General features: G+C 39.3%; 1 protein-coding gene across 2 annotated transcripts in view; it reads right to left on the reverse strand.

Moving 5' to 3' along the window:
• Positions 1-5988, reverse strand: part of Hat1 (histone acetyltransferase 1) — a 44255-nt gene extending 38267 nt beyond the window's left edge. Inside the window, exons 1-2 of one of the 2 annotated variants that reach the window (XM_013518735.1) lie at positions 5865-5988; positions 2348-2452 (exon numbers count right to left, since the gene is read on the reverse strand). In XM_013518735.1, the coding sequence (XP_013374189.1) occupies positions 2348-2441 (94 nt within the window). In that variant the 5' untranslated portion in view covers positions 2442-2452; positions 5865-5988. Of the gene's footprint in view, positions 1-2347; positions 2453-5338; positions 5433-5864 lie in introns of those variants that run through there. The other variant, XM_005393220.1, reaches the window with a different exon arrangement.
• Positions 5989-9703: the final 3715 nt, after the last annotated feature.

Below are 9703 nucleotides of genomic sequence, written 5' to 3' on the forward strand. Positions count from 1 at the left end.
AAATGATAACCCCCAAATTCCCAAAAGGGTACACTTATAGTCATCTGAATACAAAATTCAAGAGACAGATCTACATATAGTCACAAAGAACAATATTGAAGACATTGTAAACTTATATAAAAAGCAGCCTGTACAAGATTCCTAGTTTTAGAAAATTAATGTATACACAGAAAAATCTAGATCAACATTTTCTGTATAGTGAGGGTTCAGGGTATTATCTTGTCACCTTGTTATATTTGTATGTATTGTTTTCTATAATAGCAGCTAGCATTTACTATTTTCTTCTCTTTTTTTTCTCTTTTTTTTGAAACAGGGTCTCACTATGTAGTGCATTGAATTCTTTTATGTAGGCCAGTCTGGCCTTGAACTCATGGTAATCCTCCTGCTTCAGCCTCCCAAGTGCTAGGATTACAGGCATGCACTGCTATGCCAGGCCATTTACTATTTTCTATAAATCAAGTTACTTTAACTTCATGTTTAATCTCTACAACCATTATGAAGTACCATTAATTTCATTTTACAAGTGAGAAAATTGACACATGGAAAGGAACAGAGCCAGGATTCATGAGCATATATCTTTCACTTAAGTGTACAATGAAAGAACATTCAGTTGTGGGGCTGGGGATTTGGCTCAGTGGTGCGGCGCCTGCCTGGCAAGCGCAAGGTTGTGAGTTCAATTACCGATACCGGAAAAAAAAAAAAAGAACATTTAGTTGTACCACAACCTATTTTAAAACATTTCTATCACCATGAAAACCCTCATACCTATTTGCAGTTATTCTCTGTTCCTATCTCCAATTCCAGGCAACCACTAATCTACTCTGTCTTTATGGATTTGTGTTTTCCGTACACTTCATACAAACAGAATCATACATATGGTGTGTTTGTCTGGCTTCTTTCATTTAACATGTTTCTGAATTCATCCACATTGTGATAGGCATCAGAATTTCATTCCTTTTTATTATCAAATAGTACTCCATTGCCTAGGTGTGGTGTGCACACCTGTAATCCCAGCACCCTGGGAAGCTAAGGCAGGAAAATCAGAAGTATGGGCCCAATCAGGTGATTTAACAAGACCCTATCTTAAAATTTTAAAAAGAGGTGAAGGGGCTAAATTTAATCCCCAGCATACACACCCACACCAAAAAAAATCCATCATATATGCTACACTTTACCCATTTACCAGCTCATTCAAATTTGGCTGTCTGCTTTTTTTTCTTTTTTCAAACTGTGAATAATGCTCCTACAAATACTCATAGACAAGTTGTTATATAGATGTTAAGTTTTTTCATTTCTCTTGGATAGGTAAATACCTAGGAGTGGAACTGCTAGGTCATAGAGTTAATTTATGTTTAATTTTTTAAAGAATCTGCCAAACTGTTTTCTAAAGTAGAACATTTTATGTTCCCATCAGCATTATATGAATGTGTCTATCCCATACCCTCGCCAACACTTGTTACTGTTTATTATTTTTATAGGCTTTTGCCTATACTTTTAAAGTAAAAGTTCAGCATACTATAGGGATACCTGCATACTCATGTTTGTGGTGATACAATTCATAATAGCCAAGATAGGGAACCACCCAGGAATCCATTAATAGACAAATGGATAAAGAAAATGTGGTATATATACAGAATGGGAACATTATCCATAAAGAACAAACTTTTGTCACTTAAATAAAAATGGATGGATCTGGAGACCATCATGTTAAACAAAAATAAGCCAGACTCAGAAAGAAAAATATTACAAATCCTCCCTAATGTGTAGAATCAAAAAAAAAAAAAAAAAAGAGAGAGACAAGAACGTTCAAGGCAGACTCTTATTAGACAAGTAGAAAAGGATAAGGGGAGCACGAAGGGCTTTAAGGGCAGTAAAAGGGAGATAGATATAATCAAAATGTGTTACATGCATTGAGCCCCTCCATGTGAAACTAGCAGGGAGGACGGGGCAGGGGAGGTGATGTGGGGGGTGATCAAAGTTTGTTGTGTGCATGTACAAATCTCCCAAACTGCAACCTATTAATCTGTATAAGCAATATCCATTAATAAAAAAAAGATGTGGAGAAAAATTAAAAAGATTTCTGTCCAAGTGCAAAAAAGTAAAGTATTTTTACAAAGCTAACATCACAAATACTTGACATTTGCTACATCTTCCCAACATGTTGAACTCTGCCATCTCTCAAAATATTTACCTACTCCATGACATAAATCAAGACTGCACAAAATCTGGATGTTTTTAATGAATGCAGAAAACTATTTACACAAATAACTATTTTTTTGTAAACAATATTCTAAAAGATAGATTCATATAGTACACACATATTACCACTTGGAAATGGCATACATACCTAATTTTAGTTCAATTGCTGTGTTGGTGTTACATTTGTACTCTGCCAGTTTCTTCTCTACTGCACTCTTGTATTCTACCAAAAATTTCTCCATAGCACCAAATCCTAAGAGAAAATGTTTTTGAAATGTTTAGCTGCAAATGATTTAAACAAGGAAATACACAAGTAAGTTTTTTTGTTTTTGTTTTGTTGTTTTGTGGGGTTTTTTACGTCTTCTTGTTTGTTTTGGTCTTTTGTGGTACTGAGAATGTAACCCAGGGCCTTCAAACCGAGCTACATCCCCAACCCTTTTTTAGTTTTTGTGACAGGGTCTCACTAATTCACTGAGAGTTGCCCAGGCTGGGCTTGACTTGCAATCCTTCTGCCTTAGGCTCCCAGACTGCTGGCATTAGGGGTGTGCACCACCATGCCCAGCTGTAAGTAGGGTTCTTATTAGAAGTGAGACAACTTAAATGTGCCCATAGATCACAAGAGTAAAGGTCATTCATATATGCTTCTCAATAAATGAACTCAAAACACACCTTTTAGTTTATAGACTAGGAATGGTTTATATAAATAAGCCTGAAAATTAATACAGTTCGGAGTTGCCAACCATCTAATACTGACACAAATTACTTGCTAGGACTTATACCTTAGCAGCCCTTTTAAAAAGAAATTTACGGCTGAAGATGTAGCTCAGTAGTACAGCACATGCTTAGCATGCATGAGGCCCTGGGTTCAATCTCCAGTACCAAAAAATAAAAATTAAAGCGAAAAATAATTTTTAAAATGAAAAAATAGTGCTAAAGGATGTCACTGTTCCTATTATCAGATATAAGAAACCAAGAATGTCCTTCACTAATTACAATAGCATTTTGTTTCTAACACTGAACAAATTCTACCCAGAGATATATAAAACAGCTATTAAAAAACTGATAACCTCAAAAAGGATACACAAATAACTGGTAACCATGGTTATCCCTGAGATAAGAGAAGAACAGGGACAGGAGCAAGAAGGAAAAAGCTTTCCATTGTATTAAAAAACAAAACATTTTTTTTTACCATGTATGCATAGTCATAAATGTGGGCTACTAGAACAACCAAATGGTTTTATTACATAGTGGATATCCATCAATATATATAACAAGTAACACCACAATAAACCACTAACAAGATAAAACTTCTAGGTAGATGACAATAAATCTCCCAGCAAAACGACCATAAAAACTCAGAAGGAAAAAGTCAACTGGGAGTGGTGTTAACAGGCCTGTAGTTCCAGCTACTCAGGAGTTCTAGACCAGCCTGGCCAATAAAGCAAAATCTCATCTCAAAAACAAACAAAAACTCATGAGCAGAACATAGAAAAGAAACACAACAAGCCATAAACTTCAAAAAATGGCTAAAACACATACAGAAATTGCAAAGCTTTGAGGCAGTATAGATTAATGATTGGAAAACAGAATTGCTGGATTCAAATCCAGGCTTCACCATTATTCACTTGTTCTGTGAACTACAGCACATTACTAAGACTCTGAGTCTAATCTATAAAACAAAGATTACAGAACCTACCTCAAGGAATTTACAAACCCAAGCAACACACACTCATACCGCATGTGAAATTATAACTTAATCCCTACAGTTTTGTGGGTTTTAATTGTTTTTTTTTCTTTTGTAGTGAGGATTAAAGACTGGGCATGGTTCCACCACACCTCTTCCTAAACCTGAGGTTTTAAATATGAAACTGAGTTGATAAAATACCTACTTACAAGACTGCAGGTAGCATGATGTGGTGGTGCATGCCTGTAATCCCAGCACTCTGGGAGGCCGAAGAAGGAGGGTGCAAGTTTGAGCTCAAGCTGGAAGACCAAGCTAACCAAGAGCTGGTCTCAAAAGAAAAAATTTTAAAAAGGGCTGGGGATATATAGCTCAGTGTTGAGACCCTAGGTTCGATCCCCCAAACCAAAAGAGGCCACAAAAATAAGTAAGTTGAAGGATACCCAACTACTAAGTGGTGGAACTATAATATGAATTTTGATGGAATTTTTAGAAATATGTACATATGATACATTATGTTCCCTCTCTTCTGGTAGCAGCGCACCCGGAGGTCTCTGATTGAACAGTGCTTCCTTTAACAGGTGTAGAGGTTACGCTCTCTCATCTACCCAGCATATTCATAAAAATGCAATGTTTAACGTGGAGTGTGACACTGCTACGAAGGCACTGGGGGAAAAATGATTAAGGTAAACTGTCCATCACTTCAAAAGATATGTAATTTGAAAAAATAAACACACTAAAACAGCCTCAACGCAAGTACAGAGCAATAACATTATGTTATTAAACGTTGTAAGCTGAGGATAATACAGAAAGCAAAGTAGAACCCAAAAGAGTATTACGGCAGTCCTCTGAAAGAGAAGTTTAGAGGAAGGAAAGGTGCGCGAACGCCGTCTTTTTCACAGGACACCTAACTACGATTCCAGGAACCCTGAAGTGAGAGATCAAGAAGACAGTTCCGGACTCGGTCAAGATCCCGTCCTAGTGTAGGGCGAGGCTGCTGCAAAGCGCCAGCTCCGAAGCTGGCAGTGGTGGAAGGTGGGCAGAGACCTGGAGGAGGATTTGAGCTTTATAAATCAGCAGGCGTGGGGTTGGGGGGACGGGACAGAACCAGATGCAGAACAGCTGAGGCCGCCAAAGGAACAGGAAGAAAAGCAGGCCCAAGGCATCTGGCACCTTCCAAGCCCGAGGCGAGACGCTCAGCCCCGCACCGGGCCCTCGCAAGGTTCGGGTGGCCCGCCGACCGCGCAGAGCCCCGAGCCGATGGGGGCGGGGGCGGGGGCGCGGACCAGGCGACCAAGCGGCTCGACTCAAGAGTTCCACGCTCCCCGGGCAAAGCAGGCCTTATGGAACCCAGGCGAGAGCCGGAAAGTTCCAGGCGGGCACTGTCACGGCCGTCTCGGTGTTTTTTCCCGTTCTTGCCCGCCTCCTCCCTTTGGTAAACTTTTCCCGGGAACTTACCCGCCATTTCCGAGCAGCGAGCACCCGCGGCTGAGGAAGGACGAATCAACCCGCGCGCTCCCGGGCCGGAAGTGACTGCACTGCTTGACGCCCTTTCCCCGCCCATTCCCAGCGTGACGTTAGCCAATGAAAGGAGGAGTTTTGAGGCGCGCAAGGGCGGAAGCGCCTCCAGAGGCGGGGCTAACGCCGCGAAGAAGGCGCGGACCGTTGCCTAGCCACCACCTGCGCAATAAGCTGGTGGGATTCACTATATTGAGACGCTCACAGGCCTTAGGAGAGTTCCTTTGGAGTGTATTTGGTTAATCAGATACCTTAAGACTGTTTTCATCGCTCCACCCTTGAAATACTTTGGAGACTGGTTAAAAAACTTTCCCCTTGGCCCGACCTGTAGACGCAAACACCTTAATCCCTGGCTGGGGTTAGGATAGCATACATAGCTCAGCGATCCAGCGCTTACCCAGCAGGGCTGGGTTGATCCCAGGACGAGAAAAACCCAAAACTACCTCTGAGCTGTAGTTTTACCTACCTTAAATGTAGGATTCGTCTTCAAGAGATATTTTACTTATTTTCTATATTCGTTTCTACTTTTACCATAAATACTTTTGCCATGTTCCTTTTATCTTTTGGGGGCTGTGGACTGAATGCAGGGCCTTGCACATACTAATCAAGCGCTCCTTTTATGCATTTAACAGCCTATAGTGTAATATTTACTTTGCTTTCACTCTCAGGGTTGCTAGGCAACCGTTTAGCTCACTGTAAGGGTTACCTAACAATACCTCAAGTGGCTGTGATTTAGTCTTGAATATCTGAAATCCCCGTGGCTTTGAAGTACGTGGAGTATTGGAGATTGAATCCACTACCTGTGCATACTAGGCAAGGGCTCTGCCACTGATCAGCACTCCCAGTACTTTTTAGTTTTTGAGACAGTCTCTTGCTAACCTGCCCTGGCTAGGCTGGAATTTGGATCCTTCTGCCTTTTAGGTGGGATTAAAGACATTTTCCTCTGCCCAGTTTCAAGTTTCCACTTTCGTTCAATTACTTCATGATTCTTGGAAACGCAAACTGCCAAGTTTCTTAGCTTTAAACCATCTTCGAGCATGTGATTAGGCTCAAAGAGGCCAGAAATAATCCACATTCAGCCCATTACTATCAGCATGTGTGTAACACAAGTATTTCCTCTTAATTTTTATCTGAATGTCACTAGGAAGTAGCTTTGGCCTAAAACGGGTACACTGCATAATTTCATGATGATGGGTTTTTTGCCAGAGTAAATTGTGTCCATGGTAAAATACAAAATTTTACCAGCTTGTCTTGCAGACAAGCTCAGATCATCAGTAGCCTTAGGTTTCCTCGGATAATTTTAACTCATATTCAATTCTAGCTAAAGCCTAGCTGTTGCCCATCAGAAGCTTACCCCACTTTAACCACCTTTTTCTAACATTTAATCAGTTTAATCACCCAGACATTCAGGCACAAAATGTAAGCTACTGTCTCACTAAGCTCAGAGTCCCATTGGGAATGGGATAACTGGTCCCATTTGGGATAACTGGTACAGTAGATACAGCATCCCTCCTCTTCTTCTCCCTGGGTTCCCCACAGCAAACAAGAATGACCCTATGCTGTTTCCTGTAACAGCACCACACTTCACCCCAAGTAAGGCTTTTATATTTTTTTCTCACTTTTCCCTGTTCGCTTCATTGAGGCCTGCTACATCTTGGGCTTGCTGTGTTCACTCACCAACACAGGCCTGCTTGTGACAGAAAGACTGCTTCCTTTTCTGGTCTGTTCCCCTTAGGTTAATCAAGAATCATCAACTTCTTTACTCACAAGTTATTTTCCCCTTGTTGATAACTCTTCCAAGGCTACAACTATTTTATCTTCACCTCCAAATTCTCACTTGAAATGGTAACACATTGTTTTCACATTTACTGATGATTTCAGTCGAATTAACTATTGTATAAGATACATTAATATTTAAGATTGTCTGTGTTACTAGATGACGTGGTACACACCTGTGATCCCAAGCACTCTGAGAGACTGTAGCAAGAGGATCGCACGTTTCAGCCCAGCCCAGCAGATTGTGTCTGAAAGTATAAAAAAAAATCAGTTAGTACCCTACAAAGTGGCCAAAGACATTTTATATTAACCTTAACATTTTACTTTTGAAAGACAAGGAGAATCTTGTATATTTTATTCAGGAAAAAAGCCACATCATTTTTCTCCATTATCAGCTTAAAGGATATCTAAAGCTTTGTATAACTTTAGATAAATATAAAAAGACAAAATGTATACTATAATTCTTTGACACTCCATTGCTTACTAATTATAGTGGTTACTCAGTCAAACCAGCATGAATAAATCTGTTCTAAGAATAATTTTACTTGTAGCCAGGCATGGTGGCATACACCAGTAAACCTAGCATTCCAGAGGCTGAGGCAGGGGAATCGCTGCAAGTTCAAGGCCAGCCAGTGCTATAAAGTGAGTCGAAGGAAGGCCAACCTAAACCACATAGTGAAACCCAGTCTCAAAACGACCAAAAAAAAAAAAATTTTTTTTTACTTCTTCTAGGAGGCTACAATGATATAAAATAATGACAGTGTTGTAATACTATTTTGTCAATTTAAAAAATTGTTTTAAAGGCAGGGGATATAGCTCAGTGTGAAGGAATTCAATCCCCAGTATGTACTTTTATCAGGTAGTTTCTTTAGAAATGGCTCACTAATCAAAAGTATTCCAGGTCCTTCTTGTGTCCAACAAAAAATTAGATGAGACAAGCCAAAAATGGTGCCAAAAGTTTACTTGAAAACTGAGGGGTGAGTGAATGCGGGTGAAACTAGCTCTGCAAAGCAAACTTGGACCGAACAAGAGAAAAAGAAGGTAAAAGCAAAAATAAAAGCACAGATGGCATCTGGGAAACGTGGCATGGCTTTTGTGGGGTTTCACTCAAGCAAGCTTCCCTGGTGTCCCCTCTTCTTTTATGTCTTGGTGGGAGCGGCCCAGAAGTTGAACATATCATACGGGGTTCTGGCGTTGCCCTGAGAGCTTGTAATTGATAGGTCTTGCTCATTTTCCCAGCCAACTTTGCCATGCCCTGTCTTGTATATCAATACCTCCAAAAAAACCAAACAAAACAAAAAGATTGTCTATATCCATATCTTATCTTCTTAGGCCCACTCTTATATTTCTTTATATTCCTCTTCTCCCTCTCACTATCCTTAAAAACAATGCCTATATTACCAGGATTATGTACTTACTGTGATATCAGGTTATAAATTCTCATTTATCAAATTTTATCTAAAAGTGTGAATGTAACTTTTAAAAATGTTATAGTCACTGGGTGTGTAATACCAGCATGCCTATAATCCCAATTCTCTGGGAGGCTGAGGCAGAGGGATTGCAAATTCGAATACAGCCTGGCAGTTTTATTACTAAGTTAGACCCCATCTCAAATAAAAAATAAAAAGGGCTAGGGATGTAGCCCAGTGCAAAATTCCTGGGTTTAATCCCTACTACTACTACTACTGAAAAGTGATATTCTTATCTATAAATTAATACTTGGACTAATAAAAACATTGAAACTAATTTGAAAAATTAATGAGTATTCTCAAAAGATTCCTAAAACATTTAAATTATCAACAAATAACTATAACATTTTGTTTTATATAAGAATCACATAAAAGACCAGGAAAAAATTGTTTTCAAACAACTGTGGCTGCATATCTGCATTTATCGTTGGACAGGAAGAAATCCTGTTGAGCTCTTTTATTTGGTGAAGAGTTTTGCTGTTTTTTCCTTTGTAAATGGACTTCTACTTTTTTTTGGACTTCTACTTTTTTTGTTTTTTGTTTTCCAGTACTGGAGTTTGAACTTGGTCTTGACACTGAGCTATATCCATCGCCAGGCCTTTTTCATTTTTTATTTTGAGACAAGGACTTGCTCATTTTCCCAGACTGGGCTGGGACTTGTGATCCTCCTGCTTCAGCTTCCCAGGAATGCACCACCATGGTTGAGTAACATGTTTTACATTTCAACACTTTACCCATTTATTAGAAGTAGATAAATGCTTACCTAAATCATTATGTGAAAGATAAGAACAAATAGGTATGATTTGAAAGGATCATTCTTTGATGAATCTTACTTTTTTAAATGCTATATTATTTCTATTTTCCAGTGGGGCATATAAAGCAGAGATTTCTTTAAATTATAACCATAAATATTTTTTCTCTTTTTATTTTATGGGAGTCGTGGATTAAGAGGTTAGGGCAGTGATGTTGACCCTGTGGCACGTGTGCTAGAGTGGGCTGTTTGTTATCATTTAAAGCTCTACCGTCATTGGGTTAGGATATTTCTCAGTAAGACATCAAT

This window comes from Chinchilla lanigera, unplaced genomic scaffold, assembly GCF_000276665.1.
Source record: "Chinchilla lanigera isolate Chin_1 unplaced genomic scaffold, ChiLan1.0 scaffold00048, whole genome shotgun sequence".
NCBI lineage: Eukaryota > Metazoa > Chordata > Mammalia > Rodentia > Chinchillidae > Chinchilla > Chinchilla lanigera.